Source organism: Sus scrofa, chromosome 11, assembly GCF_000003025.6.
Source record: "Sus scrofa isolate TJ Tabasco breed Duroc chromosome 11, Sscrofa11.1, whole genome shotgun sequence".
Taxonomy (NCBI): Eukaryota; Metazoa; Chordata; class Mammalia; order Artiodactyla; family Suidae; genus Sus; species Sus scrofa.
This window is the reverse complement of record NC_010453.5, coordinates 11,158,986-11,177,905: the sequence shown is the minus strand read 5'-3', so window position 1 is coordinate 11,177,905 and position 18,920 is coordinate 11,158,986. Positions and strand designations below refer to the sequence as shown.

Here is an 18,920-nt window from a genome sequence, read left to right as displayed (position 1 = left end):
ACAGTGCTAACTGTGAGATCTGCCAAAGGAATATTCTAAAGTCATCTATAAGATTTAGATGACTTTAGTTCCACAACTCAGAATTATTAAATCCAGGAATAAGTATATATTTTAACTTAATGTATGAGTATTAAATAAGATTCAAGGAATAAATTTATACTGAGCTCTAATTTTATGTAACAAGTGTCAACAAATAGCATTTTAAAATCTATTTTGATATCAGATAGTTTAAATTCTCTAACAATTTGTGGATCCAGCCCTTAGTCTCTTTGGAGTTAGTACCCTAATACATACAATATAGAAATGTTATTTCTAAAATGCAGAAAAATACAAATGACTTATATACACTTGAACAATTACGCCTTCGTCAGTTGGGGGGAGGGGGAATTAGACTAGTTTTCCCCCAAAACATAAAAATGCAAAGCACAAACTTTTTCTCCAGATTCCTTAAAAGCACTATTCAATTACTTCATATACATTTTGCAACATATAAAGCCATAAGAGTAATTCTCAATCACTAAATATTATTTATTGCAAGGTGTCTGAAATACTTTGAACAAAATTCAATTTTACTCATTTTGATTTTGAAAATAAAAATTGTGCACTGGGCAACTCACAGAAGACAGTAACACAAAATAACATTCTTCCTCATTTACCAAAAAAAAAAAAAAAGTTAAGTCAAACAATTTAACCCCTAAAACACATCCTTTCAAAAGTTGTTTTGCTCTAGATCATCTTTATTACAAACTGAAGCTTTCACCTGATCAGAAATCAACATATACAATAGCCCTGATTAAAATCAGAAGAAGAAAAATCTTTAAATATGGTCACTTAAGGGTTCACATTTCTAAATATTATAAAATTATCAAGAAGAAAGCCATAAAAACTAAGCTTCAAAAAGATTTAAGAAAAATCTTATAGAAGTATAACTCTCATTGAGTTTGAAAATTTTCAACCAGAATGCCATCTGAGTAACATAGGAGAAAAATGATCTTTAAAATTTTTATAAATTTTAGGAGTTCCCGTCGTGGCGCAGTGGTTAACGAATCCGACTAGGAACCATGAGGTTGCGGGTTCGGTCCCTGCCCTTGCTCAGTGGGTTAACGATCCGGTGTTGCCGTGAGCTGTGGTGTAGGTTGCAGACGCTGCTTGGATCCAGCGTTGCTGTGGCTCTGGCGTAGGCCGGTGGCTACAGCTCCAATTCGACCCCTAGCCTGGGAACCTCCATATGCCGTGGGAGTGGCCCAAGAAATAGCAAAAAAAGACAAAAAAAAAATTTTTATAAATTTTAAATCTCCAAATAGAATAGATATAAATAAATATCTATATATAGTAAGGGGTTTTCTATTTCATGAAGACAATTTAAAAATAATAATGTATGAAAATTATCAAGAATTGTTTCTAATACATATGTGATACCCATAAATAAGATACCATAATCTGAATTTCTATTTATTTTTTATCTACTATTTCTTAATTATGAGCTTTTCTTCTGAAAAAATAAAATTATTTACTTCTCTAAGTCATTCATTCAAAAAGTTTACTGAGGGTATGCTTCATGGCAAGTAACCCCCAAGACTGAAGGCGTATTAAGAAAAATAATATATACGCTCTCGAGGAGGTCTCATTAGAGAAACAAACATGAAAACAATCATAAAATGATGGATAAAATCTAAATTAGAGATATGGGAGCAAAAGAAGTAATGACTAGTTGAGGGTAGGGGGAAAAAAAACACAGATCAAGAAGGAAGGCTAACAGAGCAGAGTTCACTAAAAGAGTAAAAAAAATAAAAAAGCTTCAGAACAAAGGATTAATAGAACTGTTAGAGGATGAATAGAACTGTTGAGTAAACAAGGGGGAATGAAACATTCCAGGAAGAGGAATCTTAATATGATACATAGAGCATAGTGGTTTGACAAAAGTTTTCTGTGTTCAGGTGTAATGGGAAAAACAGACAAAGAGCAGATCTTAGGAAAATGTTGCCTTTAATTTTTGCATGATGTGGTATCACTAAAGAATTCTGACCAGGAAAGTGAAATGATAGTCTAGGAACATAATGGAAGCAGTGAGGAAGTTGGACAGTTAGGCAAGTGTAAATGAAGATATAAACTATTGCAAAAGTGTAAGAGCCTAAACTAAGAAGGCACTGGTAATTTAAAAAGTAAGGGACAGGAACTAATTAACAGGACTGGTTGGAAGTGCTAATATAGAAAAGGGGATTGTAAGGTGGTTTTCAGTTTTTCATTTAAATGGGTAGTGGTACCATCAACTTAAGATAATTTACATAACTAGCAAGTCAAGAGCTAGATCATTAGTTTTGGAGTTATAAAGAAATAGACTTTGCTTTTGGTCATAACACTAATATATACAATTAAATGAGTGAATAAATGAATACACAGTTGAATGAAAGAACTGGTCTCAGGAGTTCCCGTCCTGGCTCAGCAGAAACGAATCTGACTAGCATCTGTTCGATCCCTGGCCTTGATCAGTGGGTTAAGGACCCAGCACTGCCGTAGCTGTTGTGTAGGTCACAGACACATCTTGGATCTGATGTTACTGTGGCTGTGGCATAAGCCAGCAGCTACAGCTCCAATTCGACCCCTAGCATGGGAACCTCCATATGCCCCAGGTGCATGTTTCTCTGTGTTTTCTCATTATTCTTTTCTTTTTGAGCAGATGCTTAAAAATATGTTTCAACTTGGTCTCTGAATATCCACAGTCTAGTGATATTCAGATCTCCATTCCGATCCTTACATTTTTGCATTTAGCAAAGGTATTATTTCACGGGTCTAAACATGCAGAGCAACATCCCACTTTTTGAAACTGGCATTACTGAAGAAGCAGAATTTAGTGAAAACTTCAACCTCAGGAAATGAGATTCAGGACCAGGAGGACTAGCTGAATCTTCCTTTAAAAAAAAGTCCCTCTGTATTGACAAATCTGGAGGTTTAACATTTGACTTATTAAGGAGTGAATTACCTATAAATCCAAAATACACAATATATATACACACACGCAAACCAATTACTCTGAGGTCTGAATCGCCAGTCTGAAAACTGGTTTTGTTACCTAAACCAAATAAGGTTAGAGGAAGGGGAAAGAAAAACAAGAAAAGGGGGATAAGGGAGAAGGGGAAAGAAAAGAGAGATGAAAAGAATGAGCAAAAAAAAAAAAGAGAAGGAAGAGGAGGTAAAGGAGGGAGGAGAGAGAGATGGAGGAGGAGGATTAGGAAGGAAAAGGGGAGAACAAGCAGAACTGTAATTAGAGTAATGTAATTTCTCAGACCTACAAGTACAGTAACATAAAGTCCATACGAAAAGTTTACCTTGGAATATTCTTTGAATTAATAATACAACTGTTAAAATACTTTAATATTGTTTTCATAGATGTGCAGAAAAATTCAAAGATGATGAATAATTTCTATATATACTACAGAAATTTCTATATATATTCTATATATACTATATCACATTCACATATTATACATAATTATATACCATAATATGTTATAAATAAATTATAGATAATATAGACAAGAATGTAAGGATCAGAATGAAGATCTGAGAAAGTGGCAATTGTTGACATTTGAATTAACTGTGTTTTCCATTAAATTTGTACAAAACACTTTCCTGAAAAGCACAAAATCTCCCTTAATGTAGAGAATTATAGATATTACTCTAATTCTCAACAATTCCAAAAGTTAATTTTGCAGTATGAACTCCTGTGCTACAACAACAACATAAAAGGCTAGTAAGCATTAGATTTTAAATGTGTATCACACAGCAACAGTACATCACTTGGTCTTTATTTCCATGACGACCTTGCTCTCTCTTTTTTTTTTTTTTTCTTTTTTTACATGGCTGCAGCTGTGGCATATGAAAGTTCCCAGGCCAGGAACTGAATCCCAGCCACAGCTGTGACCTATGCCACAGCTGCAGCAACGCTGGATCATGTAAACCACAGTAACACATCAAACTCGCTCAGGGACCTAGCTGCTACAGCCAGATTCTTAACTCGCTGTACCACAGCAGGAACTCCCTGACATTCACACAGAAAAGGCTCTCGAGATATCTACCTACAAAGAAGGACTGACCACAATAAGGCATGCCTTCTTCCTCACTGTATCAATAGTGATACCTCATTTATGTCTTTCTATGGGGAAATAAACTGCTCAATATAAATTATCTGCCCAGATAAATGTAATTTACTCCTTTAGGAAACAAAAGGGCTTTTTTGGCTGTTAAAGTCATATTTTACTTATATACCTAACATATATTATAGACAGTCCACAAAGTTCAATACTTTGTGGCGGGAATAAGAAGGAATATAAAGATGAATCTAACATATTATCTTAGTCTCAGTAGTTACTAAATAATGCACATATAAATGAATACTAAAGGTTAAAAAGAAATAACTGCCATGAGAAATACTGAAATAATATGTTATAAGAGACTCTCTGGGGAGTAAAAGCAAGGTACATCAGGGAAACATGCCATGGAAACCTTATATGAAATGCAATGTAACAATGGTGTGGGATTTAAAACCTAGAGCTGTGAATATGGGGACAAGTAAATGTATTTCATACCAGAAACTGAACATTTGAAATGGAAGAGAAAAAACAGTGAGGCAGGTATATTATCTCACTTTTGACAAAATAAATGGTTCAAGTAAAAAGCTGAAAATCCAAATCATGAAGGACTAGGTTAAAATTTTTAATTTATTCTGTAGTTAGCAAGAAACATGATTGGTTTGAGCAGTGAAATAACTGATCAGGAATATAAATCAAACATTTGTGGATTAAATAGCCATCATGGCCCAGCGGAAATGAATCTGACTAGTATCCATGAGGATGCAGGTTCCCTCCCTGGCCTCGCTCAGTAAGGGTAAGGACCTGGCATTGGCCATGAGCTCTGGTGTAGGTCGCAGACACGGCTCGGATCTGGGATTGCTGTGGCTGTGCCGTAGGATGGCAACTACAGCTCTGATTCGCTCCCTAGCCTGGGAACCTCCATATGCTATGGGTACTGCCCTGAAAAGACCAAAAAAAAAAAAAAAAAAGATTTAATAAAGAACAATATGAAGATTTTAAAAGGTAGGTAAAGAATTTTATAAAGGTGAAAGCTGTATCTCAGAGATACCAAGTACAGAACTTGGAAATTTAACTGAGTAACATAAAGATCAAAAAGGGGGTGAAGGAGTTCCTGTCGTGGCGCGGCAGAAACAAATCTGACTAGGAACCATAGGTTGTGGGTTCGATCCCTGGCCTCACTTAGTGGGTTAAGGATCCAGCATTGCCATGAGCTGTGGTGTAGGTCACAGACCCAACTCAGATCCCATGTTGCTGTGGCTGTGGTGTAGGCCAACAGCAACAGCTCCAATTAGAGCCCTAGCCTGGGAACCTCCATATGCCACGGGTGCGGCCCTATAAAGACAAAACACACACACATAAAGGGGGGAGGGCTGAAAAACAAAGCTGACTTAAGCCCCCACTACTATGAAGACTGTAGTCTCTTAATCAAAAGGAGGATTTAAGAATATGAATGGGAGTTTCCTCTGCGGTAGCATCTATGGAACACTGGGATGCAGGTTCAATCCCCAGCCCAGCACAGTGGGTTAAGGATCCAGTTTGCTGTAGCTTAGGTTGCAACTGCAGCTCATATCTGATGCCTGGCACAGGAACGCCATATGCCATGGGGCAGTGAAAAAAAAAAAAAAGAAAGAAAGAAAGAAAGAAAAAGAACATGAGTGGATAAGGGATGGGAAGGCAAATTCAGTGTTACACATTCTGAGGTTGAGGAAAAAAGACATCCACATGGCCATATCTCAGGGAGATGAGTATATAAGAATAAAACTCTGGCGATAATACGGGTGGAAAGCTATCATGAATCTGAATTTTAAAAATATATAAGCTCCACAAAAGCAAGAGTGTTGTCTGTTTTGTTCACTGTCATATCTCCTACACCTACAACAGTGTCTGGCACTCAGTAAACACACATTGAAAAAGGGCCACAGAATAGATCACATCAAGAGAGATAACGAGAGAGTAAGAGAAACAGACACTGAAAGAGGTGAGGAGCCTGATCTTTTCATGTCACAAGTCAGACATAAAGTAGAAAGAGGCAGACAAAGATAAGAGAAAAGCACTGGGAGTAATGAGAAAACTAAATAAAAGACAACATTACAGAAGTCATAGTAGGTGAGTTCTAAGACAGTGGGAATGGTGAACTGTGTCATTCTCAATAATTATACCTACCTTGCGCGGTTGAAAATCATATTTCACACAGTGCTGAAAACCTTTTCCTTTAGACTTCAGTGATGTGACTATCAGACAATTGCCAACAAAATGAGCAGAGTAACCAACTCCTTTGCTAGTACGAAAACTGTAAAGAAAACTGAGAATAGTATAATATCCTCTGCTACAAAGAACAATATATCTAAAGAGCAGTATTATATAAATATAAAACATAACTATAAAAACAAAACATGGAGTTCCCCTTGTGGCAGTGGTTAACGAATCCGACTAGGAACCATGAGGTTTCGGGTTTGATCCCTGCCCTTGCTCAGTGGGCTGGGGATCCAGCATTGCCGTGAGCTGTGGTGTAGGCTGCAGACGCGGCTCAGATCCCGCGTTGCTGTGGCTCTGGCGTAGGCCAGTGGCTACAGCTCTGATTAGACCCCTAGCCTGGGAACCTCCATATGCCGTGGGAGAGGCCCTAGAAAAAAAAAGGCAAAGAGACAGAAAAAAAAAAAAAGTTTCCCTATAGAGGAGAAGGGGTATTACATGTACCAAATAAAGATTAAAATATGAAAGGTTTAGAACAACTAAAACAAAGAATTTATATTGGGAAAATAGAATACTATGGAACCTTTAAAATTTTCAACTTAAAATATCACAAATATAATCAAAACAAATTAATGTCAACAAAAGCCTACCAAGTAGATTTCATACACCTTCAATGACCACCTGGAATTAACAAATACAGAAATAATTTACACAGACAATGTTTTCAAAACCAACTTGCTAATTCTACCACATGTTTGAAAATAACTTACATGTATTTACAAACAAAAAAAGGTCAGAACTAAGTTTTATAAGTAAGGTAAGTAATCAAGCAAAGGAGTAAATTTTCAGTCAAAAAAGAAAAAGAGATGTGACTAAGAAATAGTTTTTTCTTCTACAGGAACACTTCTCCAGCTGTGAATTCAACCACAGTATTGAAAAACAAAACAAAACAAAACAAAAAACCACTGTAAATGCTTCAACAAATGACAGTGTTATTGAAATAAAACTATAGTCTCCCAAAATGACCTTTCTGAAGTCCAACCCCATTTACGTTGGTAAGTTCAGATGTCTGTTAAAACTCCCTCTCATTACTACTGATATATAATCTTTTGTAATAGAATTTATAAGCTATTAATAGCTCACATTGTGCTACACTCACACTTGAGTCAGTGACTGTACAAATAGCACTTTAAATATTGTCTCTCATTAAATCCTACATGATAGGCACTATTACTATCCTCATTTTACAGCTGACACCAAAGCACAGAATAAACAGTAAATGGTAAAGGCAAGGCTTAAATTCAGGCAATCTTATTTCAAAGCACTGCAGTGTTAAGTGAGATAATACAAGTAAGCACTTACAATGCCTAGTACATAGTAAGGCAATAAATGAAAGTATAATGTTCTTATTACTTGGAGTTATCTGTAAACTAAAATAACCAAGTTCTGCATCCTTACAGGCCAACCCATTGTTGGGGTGATCACCCAATTTTGTTAGTTATCTACAAAATGATTAATCTTATATGATTAATATTTCTCAATGGTTATCAAAATCAAAATTTTATAGCATATCTTTATAATGCTCACAGAACCATATAATGAAAGAAATCTGGTAGAGTTTGGGTTTTTTTCCTCTCCTTTATCAGGGATTAGCGCCTTCACTAATAACCCCACAACTGATCTATGCAGATTGGATGTAGGACTTCTGTAAACCTTCACTCAAACTATAGTCAAGAAAAAAAGAGTGAGGCACGTCACCCAGAATCAACAGCAAAATGAATGAAATTAATTGACTTCACCGTACCTTTATAGTTTTAACATCTAACAATATGTCGCTATGACACTACATTACATACTTACAAAGTTGAACTATTTAAGACAAAAGTACTAAAATTAAATATATTACTTACCAATAAAGATAAGGTTTATCCTTATCAACATTAATGTTATTTAATGGATCCATACGAAACCAAGTGTTGAGGGTGAAGCCATTCTGATAAGGCCACTTTGCAATGGGAGGCAATGCAATTGCCTATAAGGCAATGAAAAAAGATACGAAAGCATCAGTTAAAGAAAATGTGATCACAACTAAGTTCAAGTATCATTTTTACAGACGGAAAACAATGAAGGTATAAATATCAAAGAATCACAGGGAGTTCCCGTCGTGGCGCAGTGGTTAACGAATCTGACTAGGAACCATGAGGTTGCGGGTTCGGTCCCTGCCCTTGCTCAGTGGGTTAACGATCTGGCGTTGCCGTGAGCTGTGGTGTAGGTCGCAGACGTGGCTCGGATCCCGCGTTGCTGTGGCTCTGGCGTAGGCCGGTGGCTACAGCTCCGATTCAACCCCTAGCCTGGGAACCTCCATATGCCGCGGGAGCGGCCCAAGAAATAGCAACAACAACAACAGCAGCAGCAGAAAGACAAAAAGACAAAAAAAAAAAAAAAAAAGAATCACAGACAAGTATAAAATAGAAACTATTATCTTATTAAAATACTCTATTAATATTATTTGTTGTCTATAGAAGCATTACATTTTCAAATAGTTCAGTCTACAGTCCAAGAAGTCCACCTCCAATTTCACCAATATACAGTCCCTTACGAATATACTTCAGAATTAACTGTTTCCTATTTTTTATGTTAGGCTTTCAGTAATGCTTCACTTGACTAAAGAAAGCGGAATTTTCAAATCCAAAAGCAACTATGCTAGACATGTAAATGGAATTAATATTGAAGAAATTAAGTATTAAGAAATAATGTTCTTATTACTAAAACAAAGGAGGGGAAAGCATAAGATTTATCATTCAGAAACTGAACCTTTGAAATTTACTAACAAAGAGGATTCAGATCTATTCTTAAGTAGGAAAGGAATAATATAGTACTCAGTTAATAATAAATAGTAGTGGGAAAAAAGTCTAGCCATTCCATTCTAGGAACAAAAATGAGAAAGTGGAAGATGACATGACCGGAAGTCAAGAAACATCTAGGCAGATTTATTTATCTTCCTATAGATATCTAAAAGTATTTATTTATCTTCCTATAGATATCTAAAAGTACCCACTATGATTTTATAATGGATCTCTTCCCCCAAACATGTCCTCAAATTGCTGATAATGACCTTACTCAAATATAAAATATAGCTTCCATATTAAAGCCTCCATATGCTTAGTCTATGTTTAAATTTAACTTAAGTTTAAAGTTTAAATTTCTTTAGGTTACACAAAGCTCCACACACCCTCTCAATCTTATTCTCTTCGAGTACCTTACTCTCCATCCCACAGTATACTTAGACATACTGGCTATTCCACTCAATCTCTTACAGCTGCCTTTTTTTTGTACATGATACTACTTCTGTCTAAAACACTTCCTCCAGCAAGGTTCCAATTTTTCCTCAACACCAGGCTAATACGTTCTTCTCCCGTGAAGCATTCCTAAGACACGTACCCTATTTTCTCTTTGCTCTCCTATAGCACTTAGTACCTAAATCTACAGTAGCTTATTATAACAAGCTGTTTTTGTGTCAACACATGAAGAGTTCCTCAAGAGTAAGAAATGTAATTTATACTCAGCATTGGGACTTAAGGCCTTGAAAACATCCACTATGTGGTCAAGGAAAATCTCAAAGTGGAAAAGATTTATAAGTGCTGGCTGTAAAAACAGAAACAGAATGGAAACACACACACACAAAAACACAAAAATACATACTATTTCTAATGAAGAGACGCAAAACCTAAAAATGAATAAAAATTTTCCTTTCAGATTTTAACTTTAAGCAACTAGTTTAGGCAGTTTAAATGTTACTATAGCTTTTCTTGACCTTTTAAAAAGGGAAACATTTATCTTTAGCTTTTGTTTATTTGTTAGTAAAATGCAATTCTTGCCAAGTTTACTGCCAGCTGCGTAAGTTTCACTAAACCAGACTTCACTTACTATACCTGCTTCAAGGTACCAAAGTAAACAGGAGAAATATTTGCTGAGGACATTGACTAGTAAAGTGATTCTACAGAATTATAAGAATTACTGAACAAATATTTAATTTGTTCATAATGCCTGTGGGACACAATGGGCACAGGACTAGATTCATGGTTTCCAACCTCTTGCCACGACCGGCACACTCAAGCACACCTCAGTATCAGCAACAGCAGTTCATCACAGCACTATCAGTACAGCATGAATAAGAACTCAGGAATGCAGCCTCCTTCCCTCCTCACTCCACATACCCAAGCAATCTCTTACTTCCAGCCAATGGCCTTAGCACTTTCAGTATCATCAGTCTCACCATCTGGTGCACTGAGCTCTAAATTAGAATTTATACATGGCATTAAACTAAGAGATACAAAGAATTTGAGTCTAGCTGTTTCTCAAGTTTTCCAGACCTACTCTTTCACCAAGAAAAAGATGTGGTCCCCATTTGTTACTATCCCCATAGTAGGACTGAGAGAGTCCTAAATTACATTAGTTGCAAACATGAGTGAACCAAAATAAAACAGAAAAAGAGAAAAATCTTACAAAAGAAAAAAAACCTAAGTAGCCTGAGTGACAATGAAATAAAAATAGTCTGGTTTTGCTACAACTGGTATGAAATACCTGAGAGGCTCTAGAATTGCATTTTCCTCAATTTCACTGTGGACGTCTAATAATTCTACTGGTAAATAAGGATATTTATTATGGCCGATCTCTTCAATAAGCTAATTACCCTTACTGAAGGACATTCTCTTACGTTTATTTATTATATATGTATTTAAATTTACTATTTTTACTGAAGTACAGTTTTATTTATTTATTTATTGTCTTCTGTCTTTTTAGGGTTGCATCCGCAGCACATGGAGGCTCCCAGGCTAGTGGTCAAATCAGAGCTACAGCTGCCAGCCTACACCAAAGCCACAGCAACGCCAGATCCGAGCCGTGTCTGTAACCTACACCACAGCTCATGGCAATGCCAGATCTTCAACCCACTGAGCGAGGCCAGGGATCAAACCCACAACCTCATGGTTCCTAGGCGGATTCGTTTCTACTGTGCCATGACAGGAACTCCTGAAGTACAGTTTTAAATTTAATGTATAATAGAATAAATTTTTTAGGGACCTGCAATGTCCCATTTCTAGAGGGTATTCCTAAACTTCTTATTCTCCTTATGTACCAACCAAGGCCTTCCATACCATGTCAACTGCATCACTAGCTTTCTTCAACTCTTTTAAACTAATGCATACATGCTCCCTTAATGCACAAAGCCTAACTTTGTAGAATACTGCCTGATGTGGAACCCAGGCCCACTTACTTTCAAACTATTTGTGTTTGGTTTCATTACCCATTTTCTAAATCCTTTATAGTTCCTTCTAATGTCATGGTGATAATGCCATGTGCTTTGGCCTATCTTTGCGATTTTGGATTTAAGCTGCCTTCATATTTCCTCCATATTTCCCTCTACAGTATTTGGGTATCCACAATTACTTGCCCCTCACTGGGTTCACCAAGTCTATAAGACTCTGAAATCTATATCCTTCACTGTCCTCTGGACTAGTTGACTCCAAAATTTATGTTCCTATCTGCTGTAATTTGCACACAGACACACAAAAAATTCTGATATTCAGACAGAGTGCTTTCAATTAACATGATTTCAGTAAATAGAAAAGTATACTATTTCTTGGAGTTCCCGCTGTGGCACAACGGGATCAGTGGCGTCTTGGGAAGCACTGGGACACAGGTTCGATTCCTGGCCTGGCACAGTGGGTTAAGGAGCTGCTGCTGCCACAGCTGCAGCTTAGGTTGCTGCTGACCCAGGAACTTCACACGCAGCAAGGTAGCAAAAAAAAAAAAAAAAAAAAAAAAAAGTGTACCATTTCTTAAATTAAGCAGGTTCATGAAATAGATCATAATCATGAAAAGCAAATTTAAAGAGTATATCCATTAAGGTAAAAGAGCATATAAAATGCCATCTTACATTTGTCATTCACCTTTATATGAATGGCTGCAGAATTCAATAAAGTCTCTGAATGAGTAACTGTCACCAAATTGCTCATATGGAAGCTGCATAGTTCAAAGAAAGGCATCTCCACAATATGACATACAATCAGAAGGCCTAGTATATATGGTTACATGTATAGTTGGAAGGAAATTAAGTGGTGGTATAAATTTAATCATCTGAAGGCACTGTTATTGGTTCATGTTCATCCAAAAAGAGATTATCAAAAACACTGTAACAGAGAACCCAGAAATAAACCCAGACACCTATGGTCAATTAATCTCTGACAAAGGAGGCAAGAACATAAAATAGGAAAAAGACAGTCTCTTTAGCAAGTGGGGCTGGGAAACCTGGACAGCTGCATGTAAATCAATGAAACTGGAACTTACCCTCACACTACGCACCAAAATAAACTCAAAATGGCTGAAAGACTTAAACGTAAGATAAGACACCATCAAACTCTTAGAAGAGAACACAGGCAAACATTCTCTGACATCAACTGTACAAATGTTTTCTTAGGTCAGTCTCCCAAGGCAATAGAAATAAGAACAAAAATAAACCAGTGGGACCCAATCAACTTAAAGCTTTTGCACAGCAAAGGAACCATTAAAAAAAAAAAAATGAAGATACAACGTATGGAATGGAAGAAAATAGTTGCAAACGATGCAATCAACAACGGCTTAATCTCCAAAATGTACAAACAAATCATACAACTCAACAGCAAAAAACTAACAACCCAATTGAAAAATGAGCAACAGACCTAAATAGGCATTTCTCCAAAGAAGACATACAGATGGCCAAAAGGCACAAGAAAAAATGCTCAACATCACTAATAATCAGAGAAATGAAAATTAAGCTCTACTGAAGTACCACCTCACTCTGGTCAGAATGGCTATCATTAATAAGTCTACAAATAACAAATACTGGAGAGGATGTGGAGAAAAGGGAACCCTCCTACACTCTTGGTGGGAATGTCAATTGGTACAACCGCTATGGAAAACAGTATGGAGGTACCTCAGAAAACTAAATATAGAACTATCATATGATCTAGCAATCCCACTCTTGGGCGTATATCTAGACAAAACTTTCATTCAAAAAGATACATGCTGGATTTCCCATTGTGGCTCAGCGGTAACAAACCTGACTAGTATCCGTGGGGGTGTGGGTTTGATCCTTGAACTTATTCAGTGGGTTAAGAATCTGGCATTGCCACGAACTGTAGTATAAATAGCAGATGTGGCTCGGAGCCCACGTTGCAGTGGCTGTGGTATAGGCCAGCAGCTACAGCTCTGATTCGACCCCTAGCCTAGGAACATCCATATGGTACAGGTGTGCCTTAAAAAGACAAAAAATAAAAATAAATTTTTTTTAATTAAAAAAAAAGATACATGCATCCCTATGTTCATTGCAGCACTATTCACAATGGTCAAGACATGGAAACACCCTAAATGTCCACAGACAGATGAATGCATTAAGAGGATATGGTACACATATACAGTGGAATATTACTCAGCCACAGAAAAGAACAAAATAATGCAATATGCAGCAACATGGATGCAACTAGAGAATTTCATACTAAGTGAAGTAAGTCAGAAAGAGAAAGACAAATACCATACGATATCACTTATATGTGGAATTTAAAATATGACACAGATGAACCTATCTACAGAAAAGAAACAGACTCATAGACACGGAGAGCAGACTATGGTTGCCAAGCAGGAAGGGGAGGGAGTAGGATGGACTGGGAGTTTGGGGTTAGTAGATGCCAGCTATTATATTTAGAATGGATAGATAAACAATGAGGTCCTGCTATATTAGCACAGGGGACTATACCCAATCACTTGTGATAAAATACGATAGAAAATAATATGAAAAAAAGAGTGTGTGTGTGTATAAAAACTGGGTCACTGTTTATATATAGATATATACACTTGATATATATGATTGAGATATATATATATATTTCTTATATATAAAAATATTGGGAACTATATCCAATCACTTGTGATAGAATATGATAGAAAATAATATGAAGAAAAGAGTATGTGTACATATATATAAAAACTGGGTCACTGTTTTTATATATATGTACACTTGATATATACAATTGATAGATATATATATTATATATACACTTGATATATACAACTGACAGAACACTGTAAATCAACTATAATAAAAAAGCTTATTATAATTAAAATAATTTAGTAAGAAAAAATGCATCTACTAAAAACTCTTAGGACTAGTGAGTTTAGCAAGGTCTCAGGATTTAAGGTCAACATGCATGAAAAAACTGCATTTCTATATACTGCCAAAAAATGATATGAATATCTATGAATAAATTTTTAAAAATATGTTTAAAACTGTGTGCTGAAAACTACTGAAAAACAAAGAAAATTAAATAAAGAGAGAAATATATTATGTACCATGAACTGGATTATGCAGAAACAGATCTATACAAATATGACCAGAAAAGGCTAACACAATCCAATTTGAAAAGCCCTGTCTCTTCAACAAATGGTTATGAAACAATAGTCATATGTAAAACAAACAAAACTTAATCTCCAACCTTCCCTCACACCATATTTAATAATTCACACAAAAGAGATTATAGACCTAAACTTAAGGGCTAAAGCACCACAACATTTAGTAGAATGCATAAAAGGAAAAAAAAAAAAAAAAAAACAACCCTGTGACCTTGGTTTATACTGAATTCTTAAATCACAAAAGCATATGCCATAAAAGAGAAAATTTTAATTGGACTTCATCAAAATTAAAATCTTTTGTACTTCAAGAAATAGTAGGAAAATAAAAAGACAATCTTCAGATTGGGAACAAATATTTGATAAATAAATTTCCAAATTAACTTTAACCCCAAATTTATAATGAATTCTTAAGATAACAAGACAAATAATTAATTTTTTAAAAATGAATAGACGATTTGAACACAAACATCAAAAAAATATGAGAATTGGAGTTTCTGTCATGGTGCAGCAGAAAAGAATACGACTAGGAACCATGAGGCTGCAGGTTCAATCCCTGGCCTCACTCAGTGGGTTGAAGATCTGGTGTTGCCATGATGTATGGTGTAGGTTACAGAGGAGGCTTGGATCTGGCATTGCTGTGGCTCTGGCGTAGGCCAGCGGCAACGGCTCCGATTAGACCCCTAGCCTGGGAACCTCCATATGCCACAGGTGCAGCCCTAAAAAGACAAAAGACAAAATAAATAAAAAAAAAATATATATATATATACATATATATATATATGAGAATAGCCAATAAAAACATGAAAAAAATGTTTAATGTCAGTCATAAGGGTGATATAAAGTTAAAACTAAAAGAGATGCCATTACATAACCATTTAAGTGCCTCAAATTGAAAAGATGCCAGATCCAGGATGTAGATCAACTAGGATTTTCATACAGTGCTGATGGGGATGCAAAACTTTCCACTATGGAAAGCAATCTGTCTGTTTCTCATGAAATGAAACACACATTTAACATAAGACTTACCAATCTCAGTGTTAGGAATTTACTCAAAGAGGTAAGAAAACATGCCTGCAGAAAACCTATGTTCAAATGGTCATAGCAGTTTTATTTACAATAGCCAAAAACTGAAAACCCAAAAGTCTTTCAACTAGTGAATGGATAAACTATGTTATATCCATAAAGTATAATGCTACTCAGAATAAAAAGGAACAGAATAAACTACTTTTAAACTATGACATGGATAATCTCAAAAGCATAATGGTAAGTGAAAGAATCTGCCAAAATAAAATGGGAGACTGATTGACATATACACACTACTAGATAAGCAATGGATGAGGAACAAGGACCTACTGCATAGCACATGGAAAGCTATTCGACACACTGAAAAGAAATGGATACATGTATAACTGATTCACTTTTCTGTATACCTGAAATTAACACAACATTGAAGTCAAATGTATTCCAATAAAATAAATAAATAAATAAAATAAAAAAGAGGCCTGACAGAAAAGACTACATACAATGTGATTTATATAAAATTATAAAAAAGGTAAAATTATATAAACACAAAATAACTCCAAGGTTGCAAAGGACAGGAGCAAGGGATAGGGAACTGGCTACAAAGAGACACAAGGGGAATTCTGATGAGTGATTGAATTATTTTAAATCATGATTTTAATAGTGGTTACATGGCTCTTCAAGGCTCATCAAACTGTACTTTATAAATTGGTGAATTTTACTGTATGTAAATTATTCCTTAATAGAGCTGACTTGAAATAAATAAATAAAAATAAGCACATGTATTTAAAACTTACCGCAGCACTACACCCGGGAAAATTGAAAAAAGTATCAGGACCATGTCTCTGTGGCATCTGATTAAGAACTGATAATAATTTTACCGCATGTCTTGGCTGAGGAAACAAGAAAAAGAAATGTCACTGTTACAAATTTAGCAAAAACAATGAGTATATCATGTTAACCACGGGACTATTTTCTAACTAGACAGAAAATTAATTATAAATCATTTACTAAACTCTTTAAGAGAAAAAAATTCCATTACAAATTCAAATTTATAGCTCTCTAGAGAAAAACGGTGAACATTACATATTAATGCACTGATACTGCATACTTTCCCCTCTGACCACAGCTTACCCAGATTCCACTTTCTCCTCGAAGCATGCTGAACAAAAGCTTCAACTCCTTGACAGTGATGCTGTAGCTGGCAAGAACCCCCAACATATCAACTAGAAGATCTTCAAAGGAAAATAAAGTTATTCTGAACTCTAGTCATGAGCTGCCATCTATCAAGGTAATATACTTTTTGAAAGAGCAAAAGTTATCTTATGTCTACAGATACATCAATACCTAATACAGCTAAATGACCTCATAAATAGCCATTCTAATAAACAATTTTAAAATCATCCGATAACCAAGTTATACTTGAATTTTAAGATTTTTCCCACCAGAATTATCATATCAATTAAGTTCTCATCACAAAAGTATAAAGAATAGATTTTACAAATTCCCAGAATACATGTGTGTGCACGCATGGACACATGTGTGCACATGCACACAAATCTACCACATTTAGGGAAAGGTAGGCAAAAGAACGCAAAGCTACAATGATTTAACACTGTAAATTGGTTATTTTCAAATGAAAAAGTGGTGACTGACTATATTTCTTTTAGAATTATCTAAACCTAATAAAACTAAAATACTCCTTGGCACATTAACAATTTTGAACTCTTACTCCTTGCCTGACATTATTCCAAGTGGCTTGCATGCATTAACTTCACAAATACCCATAACAAGCCTATAAGTAAGTATCCTTATTATCTCATCCTAAAAATGAGGAAAGTGAGGAAGAGATAACTTAAAATCACATTGCCAAGAACACAGTCTATAAGAGGTAACATCAAATTCAAACCCAGGCGCTATGGCTCCAAAGCCCTCTCACTTTTACACACTAGTCTCTAAATGGAAGTACCATTTGCACACATGACTAGAGATATCCATTACGATGATGTGTTTATGTGCACAGAAAAGACATACCACCTAACCCAATAATTAGAAAAATTATACATTTAATCTTTTGTCCCTGATTACTTTCTCATCTCTAAACATTTTAACAGTACCTCTATGGATCATTCTTTATAGGAAATTAAACATCTAAATATTTATGCTTCATTATCTCAATTTCTAAAGTACTTCCTAACAAAGATACTACACAAGTTCTTACAATAAATATACATATACATTCTAAACAATTTATCAACTAATAAAAATGCTTAAGTTCCGATAAGCTGAAATACTTGGCTACTGATACATAATATATATTACCTAATATCATAGATTAATAGCTGAATTTGAGACTTTAAATATATTCATTATGTACATATTTCAAAAGAGAAATTTAATATGGCTATTTTCATCGATAAATAATTGACTGATTCTTAACACCATTATAAGTAAGCAATCTCTATGTTAAAATTGTGACTGTGGATATGCCATTTTAAAGAGAGATCTTTTAATGAAAGATCATTCATCATTCACAGAACAAAAATGTTCTAGTTACTATGTATTAATCAGATTATCTGTTTCTAAGAAACAACTCTAGATAAAACTAATGAATACAATTAATTCTAGATAAAATGCTAAATTAATGTATTAATTAACTTTTTAAGCAAAGGCAACCTTCATCGAAGATTTCTTAAAGGTATGCCTACACATACTATTTTAAAAGAACTTCTAATTCCAAACTTTTACCTCAACTCCTATGTATGTCACAAAAAGCAACCTATTAAATATGTATTTAATTGCACAATTACTATATTTTTGGCCATGCCCATGGCATACAGAATTTCTGGGGCCAGGAATAAAACTCACTCCACAGTAGTGATCTCAGCCACAGCAGTAACAATTCCAGATCCTTAAACCACTGCACCACCAGGAATCTTCTAATTACATAATTATTAAAATTTCTTATATATTGTACCGGTAACTTAATGAAGCTCTTCAGCTTTTAATTTTATTATAACAGGCCTTCTTTTCTGTGCAAGATTTTTTTTTTTTTAAATTTGATGGCCACACCAGCAGTACATGGAAGTTCCTCGGCCAGGTACTGAATGTGAGCCACATTTGCATGCTACAGATTCTTTAAGTTGCTTCATTGGGCCAGATATCAAACCC

At 35.2% G+C, this 18,920-nt stretch overlaps 1 protein-coding gene across 15 annotated transcripts in view; it reads right to left on the bottom strand.

Moving 5' to 3' along the window:
• NBEA (neurobeachin) overlaps positions 1-18,920 on the bottom strand; it is a 637,779-nt gene that overhangs the window by 544,954 nt on the left and 73,905 nt on the right. For all 15 annotated transcript variants that reach the window (XM_021065194.1, XM_021065195.1, XM_021065200.1 and 12 more), the window contains exons 3-6: positions 16,884-16,984; positions 16,547-16,642; positions 8,195-8,316; positions 6,255-6,381 (exon numbers count right to left, since the gene is read on the bottom strand). In XM_021065194.1, the coding sequence (XP_020920853.1) occupies positions 6,255-6,381; positions 8,195-8,316; positions 16,547-16,642; positions 16,884-16,984 (446 nt within the window). The remainder of the gene's footprint in view (positions 1-6,254; positions 6,382-8,194; positions 8,317-16,546; positions 16,643-16,883; positions 16,985-18,920) is intronic.